Here is a 23,842-nt window from a genome sequence, read left to right on the forward strand (position 1 = left end):
AGTTTTGTCCTAAGGGAGGCATAAAAAATTATTAAAAGTGGCAATGCACTTAAGAAAAAAAAAATACCAAAATAATGTATTTTGAATTACCTATGAGCGATGAGTAATTTGTCCAATACCAAAATAATCCATAGTGTATACTTGATGAGGTGTGTACTGTGAGTGGCATAAAAAAATTGTTAAATGAACCAACGTGTTACAAATTTGTGCACCATAATGTGGTTTGAATTACCTGTGAGAGAGGAGCAATTTGTCCAATTCCAAAATAATCCATAGTAGTCGAAGGAGTTGAAAAAAAATCTAGCGCATGTGTCCAAACTTGACTTTGTTGAACCCAGGGGCAAAAGTTCATTTTTTTTTCCATGTTTATAAACATAAAAAATCTAGCAATGGTGAATAGAAAAAATGTACCTGGGTTTGCAGAGCCTCATGCGGTGTGATGCTCATAATGTATTCATCTGGAGCGTGACTACTTTGCTATGCATTGGAATGAAGATAATAATTTATGTTTACACCTCTATAATATTTTTTGAACTGCAAATTTAGTATACAACATTAATAAAAAGGAACCTCAACTTCATTATTGTGCAATCGCCTTCTTGTACTAAATTTCTTAAAACTATTCTCAACGAGGTGCACTTTTCTTTTAGATGGTGGTTTTCCCTTACTCCGAACTTCCAACGAACTAAGAACTCTACCTGTTGTGCCATTCACAAAAGTAGCTGTATCAAATATGTTGCTAGTATCATGATCAGCGATACCAGGATACTGTACCTTTAATTGTTCTATCTGGCTAATCAATTTAATACAGCTGCTCTCGACCTTTGAAGCATTGGAACATAGTTCATAGAAGTAATTTTGGATCTTATCGAACCTTCGAGCATCGTCAATGCTACTAGTGTCATAACTACTTTTCAAGAAGGTGTATTTTCGCTTAACATCCTTCCTCTACCGACCCAATATGTACTTTGATGGTATGGTATGCTTGCCTAGCTGAGTCAAGATACGAATTTTGTGCCTGCATAATATGCCCCTGAACTCAAATAACTTCCAACTGCATTTAACATCAAGGGGATCTTGATAAACTCTGACAATGAAGGTTGCACGTTCTTACAAGTAATCACTAACTTTAACCTCATCGGCAACTACGAACGTATATCTACCACCCCCACATCTCAATAACGAGGTAGTCAAATATAGAAATTCTCGCAATTCCTCTTGTACTTGTTTGAATTTAGCAATTGTATATGCTTTTTGAAATTACTTATGAAGAGGATAGCGGCTGATGCAAGGAATCCCCATGTTCCATGAATTAAAGTTAGCAATTGGTTCATTCTCTACCTTCCTCCTAAGGGCTGAATCATACTGGTCTACAAATTATTTCAGAGTTGTTCTAGAGTTAACGTTAGGGGTGTAAATTCAAACCGGTAAACCGGAAAATCGGACCGGACCGGACCCGTTGATAAAAAAAATATAAAAAAAAATATTTTTATATATAAGTTTTATACAAAATATTATATGTATATTAAATATTAATATATATATAAGTTTTATATATAATGTATAATTATAAATTTATACATTAAATGTTAATTTATAATTTCATATATATATATATTCATATATGAAATAGTTTCATATTATAATTTATAAATTATTACATTAAATGTTAATCCAATATATAAGTTTATAAATAATACTAATAGTCTAATATAGACTATAGACTATAGTTATACTTATAATTAATACTAAAATTTTATAACTAATACTAATATTAAATATATAATTTATAACTAATACTAATATATAACTTATAACTATACCAATAGTCTTAAAAAAATTGGAAAACCGGACCGGACAGGACCGGAAACCGATAAAACCGAAAGTACCGATTTAGGAGGGTAACCGGTGCGTAATCGGTTTTGAAAAATACAAAACCGGTACATACCGGTTCGGTCTTAGATTTTGTCTAAAACCGGACCGGTTACACCCCTAGTTAACGTAGTCATAAAAAAATGCATTCATGCATTCACTCAAATGTGTAGTTGACATTCCTGCTCAAAATATGTCTCTAACGTAGGCCGGCACCCAAAAATGCTGATCACTATATAGTGATACCAACCATGTATTCTCATGTAGATCATATATATCAAGCATATCGCGCCAATGTTCCTCGGATTCATGCTCACTGAAAGAGTCATAAATGCACCTATCTAAAGTACTCTTGATTTTTCCATATCAATAATGTTATCCAAACTTTTTAGGAAGCTTTTTCATTATATGCCACAAGCAGAAGTGATGCCTAGACATATCCTCAAAATTGTTATTTTCATGGCCTTATCTTAGTCTGCGATAATTGCATTGGTGGTTAGTTATTCATACTCTTCAATCATGACTAAAAAAACCACTCAAATGTATTTGTGTCCTCATTGGATATCAATCCGCACTCGAATATGATTGATTGCCCATTAGTTAGATATGTTGTATCAAATGTAATCACATCTCCAAATGATTCATGTGCAGCTCTACTCTAGGCATCTACCGAAAATATATTTTTTAACCGTATCTCATTGTCAACGTCTATCTTATAAGAAAACTCCGGATTTTTTTTTTTTTTTTTGCATATATTGGAGATAGTTACATAGAGTTACAGTACCTTCAATCCCGAGGCGAAGTTGTCATGCTTTGTCAATATAGTTTCGACACTCCTCCCTGAATTGCACATTCTCGTAACACACCGCCTCAACAGCCACAACCTTGAAATTTTTGGATAACCTTATTCCTGTCTCGTCATTTATTTCAAGCATCTTAGCCATAGGAGCATCAACCTTCTTAAAGCATCTGAAATGTCTTGCCTTTTCTGGATTACAAACGTGTGTGATCCAAGGTCACTTTAAATATGGTATATCCACTTTCTTCATTTAGTATCGCGTTAATCCTAACCATACACCCTATCTTCTCTACTTGTCTTGGTTTCTTAACATTGACAACCTCACTCTTTGAAGTGTCTCCTCGCGCACATGTCAAACAAAACCATCTGACATTCTCATCGTCATCGTCATACTTCATATAGTAAGATCGAACTTTTTCTATAGATGAAAATTTCATTCCAACCGTAAATTCTTCAATAGTTTCATCACATTCAATCTGCTAATCAATTCCTACCTCATCACACTCATTATCTGAATGTTCTATGTCGGCATCCATTGTCCATCCAACATTCGAATGGTTTGCAAATTGTTAGCACGTTTGAAAACAAGGGAGATGCATTGTATATGAAAGACCAAGCAAAAAAAGAAAAAGAAAAATACCATAATGTAGTTTGAAAAATCGAAAAAGTCCAAAAACTGGTGGGCATAACCTGTAACAATATGATATATGGTTTCCATGTATTCTGAACTTAACTATGCACTTCAGCGAAAGACGAAAGACAAAGTATATAACACATTATTATCATCTAATCACAATATTCCATTACTTTTAATTCAATGTTCTTTTTGCTTTCCATAGACTCCAAGTGGACCATATTTCAAGCATATATATCATAGGTGTATAAAAATTACAGTTCGTCGGTCATATAGACAAGAATCTCCTACTAACCTCCCACAGACCAACGCTTAAAAGGAACCAATTCATTCAAAAGAGAGGATCTTTCATGACATCTAACTTCCACAACTGTGCCACACATCTTTGTTTTAAATCAGATACAAAAATAGAGTTTGCAATTAGTAAATTTAAAAAAATCTAATTCTCGGATTAGAGATCAGACAGAGGAAGACGGCGCTGAAAATGGATCTATTTTGCCACGCGGACTAGATGCCGGTGCCGGATGGAGGGAAATGAGGGGCAGGCATTGGGGTTTGGGGAGTTGGGGGTTTTCAGATCTGAAAAGGGAAAGAAACGAGGGAAATATTGTTTCCATTTCCTTTTTATTTAATTTTAAATTAGAAAAAACCATTGTGTCATGCCATGTCAAACGGTATCTGCAAGTGGGAGCAATGGTTGGTAGCTGTAGAACAACCTATAATATTATTGTTTAAGTTTATGAGGTTTTAAATATTTTGAGATTAGTTGATATGGTTTTAAAAGTTTGAAACTAGCCTAGATTAGATATATGCCTTTTTAAGCAAGATCCTTATGTCCAAACTCTGTTTGTTGATTAAAAAAAAAAAAAAAACGTTGAAGTAGAATAAAAACCAACCATAAGAAAACACGTGTCATCATAAACTCAAAAAAAAAAAAAAAAAAAGACCACCCAACTCATGGGTGGCCCGGCCCTATGCAGCCAAACTTTGGTGACCTTTTGAGTGGCCGTCCTGGGCCACCCTGTGTTTGCACTTGGTGGCCACACACGAGGGCCACCCCTAGATATAAATTATCTACCGTAATTTATGGAGTCATATGCAATATCCTTTCTAAATTCATATATGTTTAGAGTTTCCACCTAAAATAACATCAACACTAACAACTACCAGGCATGTGGTGGCCTTTTATACAAGTCTACGTGCATCATTAAATATACACACATATATATATATATATATATATATATATATATATTCAAAAGCCTCGTGTAAAAAATCATTACTGAACTCATTCAAAGTCGATCAAATTAGTAAAAAGTCTAACCATGCTCCACAATTCCATCACAATGTACAACTGAAAAGAAAAAAAAGAGAGAATAAAAATAAATTTCTTTGTTTAATGTCAAGATTCAATGTTATAAAAATAGATTGGGAATAGCCATATTAACTACTAACAAAACCAGCCAACATTAGCTAGGGGAAGACTTTAAATGAAATGTGTAAAAAGAAAATTGGAGAAATGACATTCGAAATTTACCAATGAGATTTTTTTCCCCCTTGTAATTGCATGTATCTACTTGCATAGGCACCAAAGAAAAAGGATAGAAAAAGTTGTAAAAAGAGACCAAGAAATCCTCTTGGCTACTGAAATGTGAAAAAAATTCATCAACGAGAATTTAAAATTTTATTAATGAAAAAAAGAGTGCATGTATGAAAAAATTGTTGAGAAAACAAAAGAAACCTTAAAGTTCTCGAAAAAAAAAAAGAAGAGAAAGGGCATAAAAAACTTATTAACAAATAAAAATATTTCAAAATGAGATTAATGTGCTAAAATTATTGTCTTGTGGGGCCAAATAGTCTTAGTTTATGAGTACCTTAAAAGAAAATTAGGCACATGATAAGGTTTTAAAAACGTTTGGGATAGTCAAAATCTTATAGCCTGATTGACATAAATCTCAAGTCTCCAAAATGGAGGTCTTGGATTCGGAACCCCCTCTCCAAATGTATAAAAAAAATATGAAAAAAAAAAAACGTTTGGGATATAGAGTGCACAAATTTGTTAAAATCAACAGATTAATGCACATCAATTTTTAATTTATATCTTACTAATTTTTAACTTTTTTTAAGGGACATTACAAATTAATAGAGCCTTTGATTAGAAGAATTTAGATGTTGGAGGTATCATAACCGTTCATTGGGCTTTTTTATGTGGGCCTCTAGTTTAATGAATTGGGCAACAGCAGGCGAGTGAACCTATTCTAATAATATTGGGGGAAGCCTATTTCAATGGGCTAATACCCAATGTTGAAGACCACTATTCCACGAGTTCCCAAGTCCAGTTGAGAATTTAGGGGACAAAGATTTTATGGGCCGACATACTCCGAATGTTGACGAGGTTATGATTTCTCAACCAGAGCCAGCGACAACAACTCCTTGAGGGTCAAGTCCAGAAGACCCAGCCCCATAGAAGAAAGAAAACACACATACCCAATGTAACACAAAGAAATTAGCAGAAGGGGAGCCATCCGAAGCAAGTTCTATATTGTTGAATTTGCATGCTTTGAAGAATGGTGTAGGTGTTGGGGACTCATGTATTAACAGTTTTAACACTATCTCACTTGCTATCTATCAATCTGTCAAATATTTTTGCTAAGAGGGAAGAAATTAATAGTGCCACTGTCTATATTCAAATACCAGCTTCCAGCATCACGAGCAATGAACATTAATTAATGTTAAAAATACTAATGTCTCAATAGGATAATGAGATGAAATGATATGAAATGATTTGTGAATAATAGTAAAATTATTTGAGTTAATATGATTTATGGGGTTTTGGGAAAGAAGACAAAAGAAATTGAATAAAAAAATTATAAACTTAAAATATTATTAGAAATGTAATTTGTTAATATTAATTTTATCTTGAGATTTGAAAAAATTGAATTATTTTTTATATTTTGTTTGAAAGTTTGGGCAAGCTGTAATGATTAGATAAAAAATTTAAAGATTTGAAATTAAAAAATATTTGTGTTTATAGTGTTTGGATATTGAGATGAGATTAAACTAGATGAGATGAGTTGGCAGGATTTTGCTATGCAAACCAAGCCTAAAAATTACCTCTTTCGTCTGACTCTCCTCTCTCCTATGAAACTTTCTGAATTACTGTTTCCGATCGCTCACATTAATGAAGTGTGCAAAGAGTACGTAAAATTAATTGCACATAAAATTTTTGGTTATTTTTTTTTTATAAAACAACTTGAGCATTTACTGAAAAAAATAGAGAAAATAGGGAGTAGTATTTTATAAAATTGGGTAAGATCATATTGGACTTTCTTTACGTCTTTATAGGGAGCTTTACATAATTGGACTCTCTTTTACGTCTTTATCAGATTCTGGTTGCAAAGGCCAGGCCAGAACCTGATTTTCCAAGTTAAAAAAGATCAATCGATTGCACATACTATATAGAAATCTATGCTGCAAAAGTCACAGAAAAGATAAAAAAGCACAAACCACTGCAATTATTAGCCATTATTCATGGCTCGAATCACTGCACACAATAATGAGGATTTAGGTTTCTTTCTCTTAATTTGAAGACCCGTCTCTTTCTTTGGGCATTCCTTGATCTATGGTCAGGTTGGGTTTCCTTTTGTACATTGAAAATCAAATTTTACCTTTAAAAACTATATTTTTCCATCAGTTTAAAAAGACAATTGATAGTTTTACTAAAAAAAAGTATCTTGGCCAAGCTATCCTCAAAATGGATAAGGAAGAGTGTTCATAACATATTAGGAACATGAACATGATGTAATTTTGTATTTTTGTGAATGTTGGAAATGTAGATCATATATATAATTCATATATGAATCATGTTTTGGTTGAGACCATGAAGTGATCGCAAACCTCTCACTAAAAGCTGAGTCATGGTCGGTTGCACCTAGTCACAAAACTCATCCACCTTCTTCTGATGTGTCCTTCTTGCCCTTTATAATTTCAACGAAAAGGCAAAGGAACATAACAACAAAGCATATCCACAATAGTAAAAACTAGATCATTGATTATTATATATTACGATGGCCACTAGACTCCAATTATAAAGGTCTGCATCTTCTCATGGGAAGCTTGAGGGTTATCTAAACATGTTTTAATTACTGTGGAAATCTTCTAATTTTCAAGCTTGCAATTAATGACCAACTGAATGAGTCAAAGATAAGAAAGAAAGAAAAAAAAAATGAGATCTTCCTTTCACTTTGTCAAATCACAGCCAAAGGATTCGCAACAACAACTCATTTCACTTTTCTATGAGGAGTATTAGGCCGGTTTGGGTTTGGAAATAGAAGTGAGATGATTGAATTTTAACTAATAATTTTATTACTATTTATAAATTATTTCAACTCATCTTATCTCATTATCCAAACGTATCTTAATTAGCTTAATTCCATGCAATTTTGAGTCCCAAGGATGGGGGATCGAAGACCAGAAAATAAAATGTGGTATTTTTTCATAGAAAATACTTTATATTCCCAAAACATAGAAGAAAAGAAAATAAAATATGGGATTTTTGGTAATTTTCGTCCATTAATTTTTTCTCCAAAAGACTAATTATTCCTTGCATCGTCCAGAATAATTAATTGTGGCCCCCCAAGATAATAATTTTTCTTCCTCCGTCTTTGCTTATAACATTGAATGATAAGAAAGAGACAAGATACTTAGGACTAGCAACTTGCTTGGCATCCGTGGCTATGAAGTCATGCCACTTCTTGGCAACTTGTTGCATGGTCCTACCATCTCCTCATGAAATCTAGCTATTTTCTCCCGTAATTTATTAATTAGGAAGAAATGATATTTTAGTATAAGCTTTTGTTTCTTCTATGTTATCCCTAGGATATTTTATCCTCATAATATAAATGATATAGGTATGGGATTCTCATGAATATACATGCATGTCTGAGTTTTGTACGTGTCAACGTGGCACTATCACACGGTACATTAGCATGAAGACGTGAACAGTAATATCCATTTGTTTAAAGATAGAAATAAACACTATTATCAAACAGTTATCTTTATGACATATACCTAATTTTTGTTACAATGTTTTGTACATGTTGGTCATATATAACTTAATAAAATTGTTTAGTATTTAAATATAAAAAATAGAGATTATTTTTTACATTAATGACAACAAGTGACATGTGACACGGCACTGCGCCCGTCCCACATATTGTACAAAACTTCCCCTAGAGATGGTTGATGCTACATCTTGATCTATCTATTGCCCTTGTGTTCCAACTCGATCATTTGGCCCTGCAAGAGTTCTAGAAGTTATGTTCAAACCTCAAATCAGACTTGAATTAAGCAACTAGTCATTGTTTGGTCATCAAAATACGATTGTTGGAACTTTTCTAGAAGACGATGTAAATAAATTAAGTTGGTTTTTCCCAGCCAAAATGAGTAATCACAAAGAAAGTTGAAGAAGATGTGAGATTTTCTTCTTTCCCTTGAGAGAAATTAAGTGGCCGGTATATTCTTTTTCATCAGATAATGATTACATTCTAATGAATCTATACATTAATGTTGGGTTTTCAATTCACATGCTCATTTTCCATATATTAATATTTTTAGCCTTTTAGTTTAGGGTCAATTGTCATATTTCTTTCCATTGTATCAATTTTATTATAAGCTTGTTTCCATTTTCATTTTTTCTTTCCCCCTTCAAGCTTAAATATTAAAGCTAGCTTACTTGCTAACCAAATCAGGTGACGTCCTAAATTAAGTAAGTAGGCAATGTTGTTCTGGTTTACAATCCATAAGAATGCTTGATTTACAATGCGTTTGGCAGGAAGGAAAAAAAGAGGGAAGATTCGGAGGTGGAAAGAAAATATAGAATTGATCATATCATGTTTCAATCTTTCTGTAGAGTGGGAAAAAGGGGATGCGGAGAAAATGAAAGGTGGGCGGGTTTTCCTATATTCCTGTTCATTTTTTTTTTATCGCAAATGGACAAAAAGATATAGAAAATGACTTTTGTTTGTGATTTGACATTTTTATAAAAATAGATTTAGAAAGCTACAGTACTATTGGAGTTCAACCCAAGATATTATTATTATTTTTTTCTTTTAATTCAGTTTCTCCATCATTTCCACCAAACACCTTTATAATCCCTTTCCTCCATTTCTCTATTTTTCTCTATTTTCTTTTATCATGCATAAACAGTTTGAAAATCCAAAAATATCTAATGACTAGATGCTATCAAGTTCGGATTATCTGCCTTCTTCCATCTCTCACTATTTGCTTGTTTGATTCACTATAGCACCATTAGTAAATTAGTTGGCCAACTCTCCTTTTCTTAAAGCTAAAGAATACAAAAGTCGAGCACATATCAACGCTGCTTTCACCTAAAAAATAAGATTTTTTCTTCTTACAAAAATCATGTAAATGGATGTGTGTACATATATATTGTATGATTTGAAATTAGAAGAACAAAGAAAAATTCATATGTTCATAAATTAATTTTCAAATTTCATTATAATGGACATGATTTAGGAAGATTAGCCATGTTGGGAAAAATTTGAATATACGAGAGATATGTGTATACGCTTTATAAATTAGAGAAAAAAATAAAATAACAAGTATAATCTAGAAAAACATAATTTAGTGTTCAAGCACGTTGTGATAGACGTTGTGATAGACAGTGGATACTTTTCTTAAAGTACATTCCATCACCTCAAAATTTAACATACACTAAATTTCTTAACAATCTACTCTTAAAATAAAACAATGTTAGTTCTCTTTAATCTCATTTTCAATGCACACAAAAAAGAGACCCATCAAATTCAATGTAAAATAACCAAAACCTCAAAGAAAAAGAACAAAAAAAAAGACAAATTGAAGATGGAAGTATTTATGTTAAGGCCTTGTTTGTTTCAAAAACATCTCATCTCATCATTACAACTTTCTCAAATCTCCACATAAAATAAAATAAACAATTCAACTTTTTCAAATCTCAAAATAACAATAATATTAAAAAATATATTCTAACAATATTTTATTCAACTTTTTAACTTTAATCTCAACTCATTTCATCTCATCTCTTAAAATAAACGAGTCCTAAATTTCTGAAAAAATTGAAGTAATTAACTTGGTGAGTGAGATTGTCTATTTATAAAAAATGAAAGGCGGCTCAAGGGGTTTAATTTGGCCCTTGTGGTTCTTCTTGGGAGTCTGTGTTCGAGTTCCTATCTTATCGTTTCGCTATTTGTTTGATTCGAAAATAAAGAAAAAAATCCAAACGTAGTGGCAACTTGGTTACTCGAACGGGTGCGTGACACGAAGAAGGACGTCCATTATTAAGCTACACGAAACCTTGCGTTGTTTAGTTATAAACATTTTCATGATTTGGAAGAACTCATATACCGTACGTAGATTGGAATAGGATGCTGATGGATCGAGCATCAGCAGCCACGAAACTTGACGTCTGTGTGACGTGGCATAAACCAATTGGGTGTGAATGTAATAAAAAAGAGAAATACGTAGAAATACATATAGATTAAAAAAAAAAAAAAAGAGGCGTGTGCCACTTGGCGGGAAAGCGAAGCAGTGAGGTGGGAGGACCCACAAAATGCACCCGAAGCTCAAAAGGCACGAAGCTGCGGAGCAATAATAGAAGGTGGGGGGGACCCGCCCCCCTGGGAAAAGAAGGCCGTAATATTTGGGGTGAGTGAGTCAACCGGCTTGATTTGGTCATCGGTGGTGTGCTAGCCCCTCCGATCCTCACCTTTGCCTTTCACTTCAAAACTCTCATCTTTCTTTGACTCCACTCAACTATCACCTTCCCTAGTCAAATCCTCCTTCAATTTCCACCCTTTCTTCTTCTATCTTTTTCTCTAATCTATTATTAATCTATGTGTTTATACAATTATTTTAGCCAAAAAGGCTACTTGTCACACTCGATCTATGACATGAAAAATAATCCATTTACAATTCTATATAAAATTAACGTGATTTTATAAAATGATAGTAAAACGAGTGGTAAAAAAAATTATAAGTGTATCTTTTTTCGTGTTTAGGCTAGCTCTAATAATTCTATTTCTCTTTTCAAGTCTGCCATGTCATTATCCATCTCAATTAATTAACCCATTATATATAGAATAGGAAGTTATTTTAGAAATAAATGAATCTTCATGACTTGACCCTAAAGAGATTGACGAAATCTTCGGCTTCATCTCAATGTCAAGTTTCAAGAAAAAGGTATTAGTTTAGTGTGTCACTAAAATGTGTTTCTTTTTTCCCCACATTGAATTAGAGGGATAAGACCATATATATATATATATATATATATATATATATCATACATATATATACATCATCAGTGCATTATAATACATATTTAAGAAACTAACAGGAAGTTTCGTGGCTTGCTGCTTAAGAAAACATTTTTTTATAAGTTATTATTGTTGGAGGTTTCATATCTTTTGGTATATGTCATTACCGGCTTTTGTCAATTAACATATGAATGTTTTGATAACCTACGTTTAGAGAATTAAATGCATGATCAGTACTAAAGGATAAATGTGAGATTATTCATTGTCCTAAAATTATTTATATTATATTCTTAATAAAATAAATTAAAAAAAATTATATTAATAAGTCGGTGTGTCGAGCATACATGTATGCTATTGATCAATGTGGCAAGATTTAATTCATGTAACAATTTAGACAAACGAATCATTCATAAAGTCAAATTACAAACTATCTATATTATCCGTGATTTGACGATAGTGGGCACGTGATTCTAGGCCTTTAGTGTCACGTGCTTCTCATTAGAGTATTTATTACAATTATGCCCTTCATCTGGCCTCTTGGGCCTCGTGGGACTAGATCGGGTCGTAAGCGCATCCAACAGAGAGAAATATTGGTGATTCAATAAAGTTGAATTGAATTATGGAAAAATCTGAATGCAGTCAATTTAGGGGATAAGTCGCGCACCAGCCATCTACCTGGATGTTAAATAAAACGGTTTATTTAATGATAGGGTTGATTAAGTACGCGGGTAGGAAGGGGACTTAGTGAAAAGAAACTGGGATCTGATAGAAGGAAGAAATTTTAATGAAACGGTTCGTTTTGGGGGTGGTGAGCTGAAACTGTACGTTTTCATTCGACTGCATCTTCATTCTCTTCTCTTCTCCGTGTTCGTTTTCTCTCTCTCTCTCCATTGACGGAGATCTCGCTCACTATTTTTTTGTTCTGAACCCTAACCCTAAGTCGAGGGCCTCTTCTTCTTTCGTTTAACCCTCATTAAAGCTTTCGAACTTTAACCCTAACCTCCTACAAATCCCTCTCCTCCGGGATTTGTCATCAAGGCCAACGTTTATTCATTCTCAATCACCGGTATCTCTCTCTGTGATTTTCAATAAATTTAGGTTGATTAAGTTAAATTTTGAATTTAGGTTTTTTTATCTGGTATGTAAAACTTAAGTTTTTAATTTCTAGTTTTGAGATGAATACTAGATTAAGAAGTTCTACTGTCTTGGTATGTACGAGGTTTGTATTTCTTATTTACTTAAAAAAATAAAGTTTGTTTATCAATTTCATTTGTCTAGCCATAGTTAAAATGTTAACTGCATCAAGCATAACCTTAAGACAATTTAGAATATGAACTAGTAAAGCTTCAAAGGTGCACAAATTGAGCTCTTATCTTTGGTTTGAACTTGTCTTAATCCCAAAACATGTCCATTGGTTTAGTAGATGATGTTGTAATGTTGTTTGCATTATATTAGAATGTGCCTGTTTTTCTTGGGTCGGATTAGAATGTGCCTGCAAAATTTATTAAAAAAAATTATTATTTGTGTCTAAGTGAGTTGTTGATTTTCAACATTCATTTGAGCATCTTAATCTCCTCTTCCCTCACTCTGTTTTATTTCTATATTTGTGATGGGGAAAGCTTACATATTTTGTTTGAGTAGAGAAATGTACTAAGAGCTTTTGATATGGTGTGCCAAAATAACTTTGGCAATCAAATGTAATAATTTATAAGCCCCCCACGCATATAGTTTGAGAAATCCAGATAAAAGGGTATTGGTATCACCTAACATATAGATCAATAATGACAATGAACGTAATAAATATAGACATTAATAATATTTTGGTATCACCTAAGATGTCAACCATGTCCTGATAATGAGCAAAAAATTGAATTTAAATGATATTTTGAATACCTGAGTTGATGGATTTGTGCTAGAAGCCAGAAGATGTTATAGGAGATGCGTGATCTTTCCCTTTTCTTATCTAGAGAATATTTACCAATATTTTAGAACAATAAAAATCATCTACAGAAGTTGAAGTCACTTAAGAAGCAAAGAGAACATATGCCCAAAATAAAATCATTAAAATATGCTTATATATTTTTAGTGTTAGGTCCCAAAAGATTTTAGGTTACTTTTCTTAGATGCTAACACTATCTTGGATTTGTACCATGACGCTTTTTCCGACTCAACAAATTAAGTTACATAATCTGATCTGATTTCTAACTTATGATTTATACTAAAACTGCAAAGGAAAATGATTTTGGAATATAGTTGTTAGTTCTATCATTATCCAAAGTGTATAATTGACATGCCTCTAGCACAGCTTCAACAAGAAGCACCAGCACAAATTAAAAGGCTTGAATCTCAAGGAAGTGATCTGAGAATGTATCACCAGTTTCTATATGATATGATTAACAAATATCACCAAAAAGTTTAAGAATGACATTTGAAGATATGTCTATAAAGACTATTTTATTTTTATTTTTTAAGAAGAGGACGATACCCCAATTTTATTGATATGTTTATAAAGACTTGGACTCGTTTTTAACCACATTTTGATGGTAATGTATTCTCTAGTAGACAACTAGAATTAACATTATGGTAATGTTTTAAGATTTCCTATTGTCTATAAAAAAAAAAAAAACTTATGAATTGGGGATCTTTCCCTATAGTTTTAATTCTATTTACCTTCTCTTTGGCTTTTAACTCTTCATTCCTTCGCCTTTCCTCTGCCTTCACTTTTGCTGCTCCTACGGACTGATCAATGTATTTGATGTTGTTACCGTATTATTTTACTGTTCTTTCCCTAGTTCTTGCCACTTCACTCTGCATTCAAAAAGAGATTATCAGTCCCTATTTCATTATTCTAAATTAGCTTTGGAAAAGAGAATGAAGCAAAACCTTTGTCCTTTCTAGTCGGCTTTGGATAGAATTAACATTATGAACAGAGTTTCCTTCAATGAACATTTGGCAAATTTTTAAATAGGTTGAGGAAAACTTCATCTAGATTTTTTTTAAAAAATTATATCCTAACATTTCCATCACTACATCTGCTAATTGCAAGGTAAATTGCAACACTTTAAATGGTATATTGCAAGTGAAAAAAAAACTCACTTTCATAGATTTTATAATAAGGTATTTGATCCCACTTTTGACGAAATTGAAGACAAAAGTCAGAGTTTTACCACCAGGAAGAAAGATGGTCATGGAGTTGGCTTTAATTTAATCAATTGTACAAAAAATAGAGGCCATACATACTAGGATCCTCTCCCAACATGACACCCAAATTAGGGTTGATTTTTCCCCATTAATACAAACAAAAATACAAATCACACTAAACAAAAAATCACCACCTTTTTCCCAGTTGCCCATTTCCGGCTAATAAGGTTGGGGACTTCCCATTAAAGCTAAATTTGGCAGGATTAAGAACAAACTCAGTTGGGGAAATGAAAGCACCTACCACAGACGACGCCAAGGAGTTCATTTGAGTGGCAGAGCTGCAGAGTAGTACAACCAACCTGAATGATCTGATGCTTAGGGTTGAGATGAATATAAATAACTGCTCGAATAATACATATATATCAATTAATTACTCTTCTTTAGATGTCATGTGTCTAATTGTATCTTTAGCACTTTGAAATCATATTCATGTGGGAGTGTGAAATTTTTTTATGATACAAATCATCCCATTTGAATTAGAAAATACAGAATCAAATACATTTATTATTTACCTTTTGAACTAAGCTAACATGATTTGATATGGCACATTAGATTGTAAAGTTATTTTTACTATGTAAAGTAAATATGATATATCACATGAAAGTATATCAATTTATTTTTGTGGGACTTATTTATGGATGTTGCACTTATATATATATATATATATATATATATATAGAAGTATTACAATCGCAAATAAATCTCATAAAAGTAAATCTACAAACAAACAAAACTTCATATAATACGGGAAATTTATTTTACAATAAAAATAACTTTATAATCTGATATATTTATCACATCAAATCATGTCATTATAGGTTTACTTTTGTAGAAATTTTTTGTGGCTAAAATATTTATATATGCACACACTAAGGTAGGTAGGTAGGTAGGTACGTATGTATATATACAAACATATATATAATTATATATCAAGCTCCATATTATATAATATTGACCGAAGAGATAGAATGGATAATGTCAATTATCACTGGTGAGGCAAATATGGGATATATCTCGATCGGATGATAAGTTTCAATTAATTCAAAGGAAAAAAAAAAACCCAAAAGGCAGGCATGGATAATGGCGCGCATGCAAATAATTAATTAAGTTTTGTAGTATTATGTGTGAGATCGATCCTAGCATTGTTTGTGTGGGAGTCTGACGTAATAACGACTGAATATGCATGTCCCACAGACCATCGAGCAATTAGCATGCATGTATACATACATGATTACGTCATGGCTGCTCTGATATTTGTTTTTGTAGTTTTGTTGTAAGAGGCGTACATCTACTTAGGAGGAGAAGTAGATCCGCACCAAAATACTTCCTTAATATACATATATATATATATATATATATATATATATACACGCATAAATAATTTACACATACATTTATAAACGATGTCGCAACAAAGAACAGTACTTCAGAAATCAGCCCACGTAAATAATTTATCAAATATGGTCTACACTCTTTTTTTTTTTTTTTCTTGCAAATTTATCAGAAGCTAATTTTCAGCTTGAATTGTATTATAGTTTATTTATTTATTTATATTTTGTAGTGTAAAGGATGGGACTTCACATAATTATATGGTCAAATTATTTAACACTTAGCGTACTATAGTTTAGATTATTAAAATTCACATGTTAGATGTTCATTCTAGAAATAACTAATATATAGCGTACGCATTTGATTTTAACTGTTAAGAGAAAAAACAATAGGTGAAGTAGTATAATTATAAATTTTCAGAAAGAAATAAGTTATAACTTGTTGATAATTTAAATATATAATATGTCATTATTAATATTTTGTTGATAATTTAAATGTAATAAGTCATTATAATTAATAACTAGATAAAACATGGACTTGTATGATTCTGTCATGACTTCTTTTAACTTTATATTAAGTTTACTTTAATTTGTATAAATTTATGATTTTATTTTTACTTTGTACAGATTTTATTTCTCATTTTTATAGATTGTATTTTTCATATTTTTGCAACTGGGCGACCTTACTAGTATGTGCGTGTGTCTATAAATATATAAATATATATATATATCGGAAAATTTATCTTCTTTTAGCAGTACTGCTCTTAGAGATATTGGAGGATAATTCGCTGTAGGAATGCGCATGTTATTATCAAAACAATATCGTATCTAAAAGATATATATATATATGATCATATATCACTCTCATTGATCAATACTAGGACTCTTAAGTCACGATTAAACAGTGCAGGAATATATTTGAGTATGTTGGCTAGCTAGGTTAATAATGGTACTCACGACTTGGATTTCAATATTCTTCTTCTTCTTCCTTTTTTCTCCTAATTATTTATTGCATTTAAACCCATATATAGTTCAATTTGTTTATTCACCCTTGTCTCTTTGGGTTTATCTTTTGGTTCATCAATAAGCTAGCTAGGTAGGGTCGTGGACCACCCCCACTATATTTTTCTTCATATACTAGATTTTTTAAACCAAACTAATTAACCTCATCTAAGAACAATTATGTAAATGAAGTAGATAATATTATTCATTACCTTATATATTCTGTTAAGATATAAAATAATAAAATCTACATCTTCTCATCAATTTAAAATTTTTAAACAAATGATAATTTCACATGGTATCAGAGTAGAGGTCCTAAGTTCAAACTCTAGCTCTACACTCTACCCCATTTAATTAAATATTCTACTTGTTGAGTCTACTCATTGAGGAGAATTCTGACCCATAAGTGTGGAGGAGTGTTAAGATATAAAATAATAAAATTTACCTCTTCCCATCAGCTTAAACTTTTAAGATAAATGGTGATTCCATATAGTCACCATTATTATCTCTTCATGATCATGATCTAATATATATTTATCTACCATATATTTAATTTCATACAAGAAGATGATGAGAATATGTTAATTAAAAAGATGATGAATAATATAGCCTATAATAATATACATAATGATATTTCATGATTTTTCGGTTAAGTTAGTCGCCAGCCAAGTTTTTAAAATTTGAAAAACGTTGTATATCGGTTATATCAAATTAGAGATGGCTGCTCATAGACCTTACCGAAATGGGATGCAGGCATATTATATATAGGATAATGCTAGGGGATCGAGAATAGTGCCCCGCATTGTACTAACAAGTGTAAATGTATTTTTTTTATTTTTTTAATGTATCTTTAAACATTTTTAAAGATATTTTTCATCATTAAATAAAACAAAATTAAAAAAAAAAAAAAAACAATCATTCATTTTGTCCATAGGATCGATCTCGGTTCAACTAGCATTTTTCTTATTTATATATATATATATATATATATATATTTATATATTATCTTGCTAGATATGGCAACCAAAATCCTAATCAATCAACATGATTTACCTCTCATGTTTTTGTATTTGTTTTCCTATAGTAATTAAATGCTTGCCTAATTATATAAGTAGTTTCGTTATCGTGTGATCATTAAATTAAGCAAGTATGTACACAAATACTGTTTAATTTTGTCACTATTCCACTATTGTATGAGATCGCTAGGTACCGGTATCTTTAATCATCACGGTTTGTATGATAGTGATACAAATAGAAAAAGTCTTAAGAACTTGATTGCTCAGCTTGAAATAACAGAAACCGATCCCTAACTACTAAAACACAACCTTTTAAAATAAAAATAAGTTAAATAACAGGTTTTGATTGGTGTGATCGAGATGAATGAATCATTATTAACTGTAATTATATGGATGAGGCTGCTCATGCTTGTCTTGAGATTTGTCCTCTTGCTCATACATCGACTTATTATTGCTTTAAATTTAAGTTATTATATTTTCAAATCGACTTGTAGAGTACAGGATTTATGTCACTAATTAGTAATATTTAATTTGTAAGATTTAAATTTTAAAATTAATTTTTTTAATTAAATTATGTTACATAAATAATTTAATGTACTCTAAATATTCACTTGAAAATAAAAATTTTCTTTAAAAACTAAAAAAATGAGGATTGTCAATATCGTCGATACACCCAAATTTAGAGTCAACACCACGACCTCGACCCATTTCGATCAATCTTCTTCTCACTATATATTAATCAGGTCCGTAGTAAAATCAATAGTTACCCGAATCCAATCCCTTATCTATACTATCTCGACATGGGTCATCCCATTTTAACTATTTTTACATGAGAAATTTATTTAGCAAGTCCATTTATGTCACATCAACTAATATAAACAATATTTTTATTTAGGTGCTGTTTGGATATATAATGTGTTGAGATGAAAGTTGAATAAAATATTATTATAATATTATTTTTTTAATATTATTATTATTTTTAAATTTAAAAAATTGAATTGTTTATTATATTTTGTGTGAAAATTTAAAAAATTTATAATAATGAGATAAGATGAAATATTTTTTATATCCAAACCAATCTAAACTGATTTCTTTTTCTTTTTATACATTAGCTTGTATATGGCAAATTCTCTCTCTATATTTATGTAGCATCAAAAAGTAGCCACCCCATTTTATTGGCAAGAAAATTGGCAGAGCACAAACAAGCCATACATATGGTCTTTCATCATGTGATCATTGATCCACTTGCAAAAATCTTTCCTGCACCATAGGCAATAATGATCGATGGGTAAAAACAAAATGCTGTGATATCTATGCTTTTTATCAAAATCTTCTTCTATTTTGAAGTTTAGGACTAGTTTGGATAGTGAAGTATTACTTACTAGTAATTATTATTTTATTATTATTTTTTACTTATTATTTATTATTATTTAATATTCTATTATTATTATTTTATTATTTTTTCATTATTATTTACAAAATATCCAAGATTATTCAAACGAAATCTTGCTTTTAAATCGAAAACACTTTAGTGGAAGGTCAATTTTTTGGGTGTGATCGTTGGTGGAGATTCCATTCTTCATCCCCCAACCCACAAGTAAGATAATCCTCTTTTATATGAAAACAATTTTCTTGGAATATGCGAAAAAAATAGGAAAATGAGTATCATTCCATCCAAGCTCCCCCCTAACAAAAAAAATTGTGAGATATTTTTTCTACCACGTCAAAACATGTTAATTTATAAAATTATTTTTATAAAATCTCTACTAAAACATTTATCTTTGACCAAAACTAGAGGCTTGATGGAGTATATGATCAAAACCCACGTATGCATGTTTCAATTCCTTTATTTTTAAGCTAATTAAAGGAATCGTTATTCCATTGTTATAAATACCAATAACATTCAACTACAAGACTGCCAAGTTAATACCGAATTGGGTTAGGTTTGAGGATTAATTTGCCTCTTTTGCTTCCTTTCATTTGAAGTCCATGAAATTATGAAATTTGTCGGTTGAAAATAGGATCATTTATTCACAAATCTCTCTGGTAGAAATAAGAAAGAAAATTGGAAGCTGTCGATGAATGCAAAGCTGGATTAATGGAGCTAACATGTAGAGACAGACAAAGCAAGCTCCCTAGGAGGTGCTGAGATTTTGGGAAAGCATTATATTTATTTATATGATATGAAATAAACATATAATTAGAGCTAAAAAGGAAAAAAATAGTGATATAACAATTGGGACAGGTTTGGACTTTGGGTTAGAGCAAGGGACACTACACCTTAAAGTATTGCAAGATAGTAATAATTTAAAAGAAAAAATAAAGAATGGAAATGGTGTGCCCAAATCACAAATGAAATCAATTATTAGTGTAAAAAATTGTGTAAATCACTTGGGATGAGTGGCCATAAAAGCATTTCAATTATTTAATTAGCATAAAAAAATAGAGAGAGAGAGAGATGGTAAGACCAAAGAGAGAATGAAAATGAAAGGAAATAAAAAGGAAAGAAGGAGGTGGGTTCCTTGCACCCAACGGATCTCTTTGTTTTGTGGTTTGGGTTCGGATCTAGCTTTGGGTTCGGAGTTCGGAACTTGCTTTGTATGTGGACTTTGCGAGGATAAGAACGCCCTCCCTCCCTCCTTCTACCTTCTCACTTTGTAAACTCCATCTCTGCCTCTGGACTCTGTCAAGAACATCATTCTCTCTCTCTCTCTCTCTCTCTCTCTCCCTCTCTCTTTAGGCAGATAGGAGGCTCTCTGCTCCGTTTCTCTCTGTTTCTACACACATTTTGCTAGAAAAGTTGTAAGATGGCGATCGAAAACCAAGAAACTACTGTCCGGGAAATCAAGACCAAGAATAGGAGAATCATGGTACAAGCCACTATCTTCTTTCTTTATTAAACTTTGAATTGGAGTTTCTTTTTTTCTTTTGGTGTTTTTCATCTGGGTCTGGTCAATGTGCTCTGTTTTTCTGGAGTTGGTTACCTATGCGTTCTAGCTTACGTTCAAGATTCTACTATGATCTTAGCTTCCAGGCTCTGGTTTTAATTCTGGGTTTGTTGATTGAATAGGGTGCTGGAGGTCCCGAGGACGACGACAATAGGTGGCCGCCATGGCTGAAGCCTCTGCTCAGGGAGAACTTCTTTGTTCATTGCAAGTTACACGCGGACTCTCACAAGAGTGAATGCAATATGTACTGTTTGGATTGTATGAATGGCGCTCTCTGCTCTCTCTGTCTCGTCCACCACAAGGACCACCGTGCTATTCAGGTGCGATTTGTTGTCTCTGAGTTCGTATATTTCCTCGGGTTTCATCCTATTTTTGTTTCAATGTTTCATTCATTGTTGTCAAATTTACTGATTTCCTATTTGGAGTCTGTTCTTTCAGTGTTCTTTTTCGAACTTCTATCTTTTCCGTTTAGGGAATCGCAGGATTCCCCCGTGTCAATTCTTTTTTCGGGAATTTAGCTTTCCAATTACTCAGCCCTTTTCCTTTCTTGAATAGGTTTGTTTTTATTCTTTTTCCTTTCTTTCAAACTACGATGCGAGATTTGCTCTTTCTGTGAAAAAATGGGGGTCAAATAAAAAAAAATGGTTTTTTTACTCAGGTGCCTGATTGATGCGAGGCTCAATTGAACGGAGTCTCTACTTTCCGGTGGTGGCTGAGTTTATTTTCTTGCATTTTCTCATTATGGAAACTGATAAAATTACAAGCCACATGCACAAAACTCAAAAGGTCTCGGTTTTCATTCTCATGGGTCACAAACTTGACATGGGATTTCTTTGTTTTACATTTTAAAAGCCAACAATCATAAATTTCTGATGGATTTCGTCTTTTTGGTGGCAGATAAGGAGGTCCTCATACCATGATGTGATAAGGGTCTCTGAGATTCAGAAAGTTCTGGACATTACTGGAGTCCAGACCTACATTATTAACAGCGCCAGGGTCGTCTTCTTGAACCAGCGCCCTCAGCCTAGGCCCGGTAAAGGCGTCACCAACACCTGCGAGGTCTGCTTGCGCAGCCTCCTTGACTCCTTCCGCTTCTGCTCTCTCGGTTGCAAGGTACTTTTACCTCCACAATGGCTCCCATTCTTCAAATTCGCTCGTTTTTTGGCAAAATGTTTGGCCTCTAAGAAACCGATGGAAAACTTGGCCTGAGTCGTGTTTTCATGGTTCCCTTCCATTATTATTTCTGTTGTCACTGCCATGATCCAGGTTGACTTTTTGACTTCCATTGGCTTAGGGGTTAAGCTAATGGGTGTTTTAACTTTTTTCCAACCAAACAAACAGTGCACATGTGCGAAAAAATTCAACCGGGTTTTCAGGGTTAGTTGTGATCCGATGCAATTAACCCTGGTCAACAAGTCTAGGTGGATGTGTTTCACATTTCAATTACTTGTGCAAATTGCAATGGAATCGGGTCTCTGTTGTCTCGGTGGTTAACTCTTATGATTTCCTGATTACAGATTGAGGGGACGTCCGGGAATTTCCCAAAGAAGAAGAGGCAATCGGCGGCGATGGCTTCAGACTCGGAGGAGTCGTACAGTAGCAGTAGCCATGGCAGGGAGAAGAGCAAGGTGCAGAGCTTCACTCCCTCCACGCCGCCCCCAACTTCTGTTAATTATAGAACGGCCAAGAGAAGAAAGGGAATTCCACACCGTTCCCCGATGGGAGGAGTGCTCATTGGGTACTAGTCCCTACACTTTGGCGAAATCAATCTAGTGCCCCCCAGATATATACAATGTAGCTGTCAAGCGTCCAATGCTCGGAGCTGGAAGGCCGGTCTTGGATTTAGTATCCCTCTCTGTACATAGAAGCAATAGAAGCGACGAAGTTGGGAAATGTGGAAAAATAAGACAAATGCCAAGGGTTGGATGGTGAAGGAAAAAAAAAAAAAGAGATTTAAGAAGAATAATATAAATAGGTGCTTCTTAGAGTGATTATACATAAGTTTCGGGGTTTCGTTGAAAAAAGTTGTAAATTGCTTTTGGGTTTTGTTGGTATTTAGAAAAGGAGGTAGGGGAGGTGAAAAGACAATGTAAGTCCTTGGGAGGGACATAAGGGAATGTCTTTATATGGAAGATGAAATAATAGAACTTGTGGTTCTTGTATGTGTATAAATGTACGTATATGCAATGTACTTTCCATATTTAGAAAGTTCTCGACTGGTTGGCGGTGGTGGGGGAGAGCTTCCCAAGTTGGTGGGTCCATGGCGGCCGGGCTGTTCGCCCCCTCTTGTGTACGGAGTCAAAAGTTTGGTGTCGTTTGCACACGTGTGCGACTCCCGTTCGTTGGGGGTGGGACAGGCAGGCGTATTGGTTCTCGAAATCTTAAAGTAGGTCAGCCCGCCCGCCCTCACGTAAATAAATTTATTTTGCATTATTTAATGAGTCAGAAAGGCGGTTCCTTAGCGAATGGGTTTTCCTGTGTGTAGGACCACCCGCGTGGTTTAGTCATGGCCGTGCGATGATGACGCTTGATCTTTCTAGTTGGTTTCTTTATATTTTATTTTCATTTATTCGCATTATGGGTTATTCATTCATAAAAAGTCTGCATGAAAGTGCGTATATTTTTCTTGACAAACAAGATTGCTTCAAGGGGTTTGGGATGTGTCCAAAATGAATGAAAGTTAGTTTTAATATTTTGCCACGTATTTATGGGCTTTGGGGATGTTCA

The 23,842-nt window shown here is 32.9% G+C and overlaps 1 protein-coding gene across 1 annotated transcript; it reads left to right on the forward strand.

The window, feature by feature from the left end:
- The first annotated feature begins 20,797 nt into the window (after nt 1-20,797).
- On the forward strand, nt 20,798-23,315 carry LOC109022045. Its single transcript, XM_019004829.2, has 4 exons — nt 20,798-21,037; nt 21,238-21,435; nt 22,013-22,228; nt 22,633-23,315. Exons 1-4 carry the CDS (start codon nt 20,975-20,977, stop codon nt 22,858-22,860), a joined length of 705 nt encoding a protein of 234 aa, XP_018860374.1. The 5' UTR covers nt 20,798-20,974; the 3' UTR covers nt 22,861-23,315.
- Nucleotides 23,316-23,842: the final 527 nt, after the last annotated feature.

This window comes from Juglans regia, chromosome 2, assembly GCF_001411555.2.
Source record: "Juglans regia cultivar Chandler chromosome 2, Walnut 2.0, whole genome shotgun sequence".
Lineage (NCBI taxonomy): Eukaryota > Viridiplantae > Streptophyta > Magnoliopsida > Fagales > Juglandaceae > Juglans > Juglans regia.

Bases quoted from the DNA above. Each gene is read 5' to 3' on its own strand.
- LOC109022045 (XM_019004829.2), top strand. From the start codon at position 20,975: ATGGCGATCGAAAACCAAGAAACTACTGTCCGGGAAATCAAGACCAAG. The intron at 21,436-22,012 runs GTGCGATTTGTT...TTTTGGTGGCAG, and splicing joins AGGACCACCGTGCTATTCAG to ATAAGGAGGTCCTCATACCA. The intron at 22,229-22,632 runs GTACTTTTACCT...TCCTGATTACAG, and splicing joins TCTGCTCTCTCGGTTGCAAG to ATTGAGGGGACGTCCGGGAA.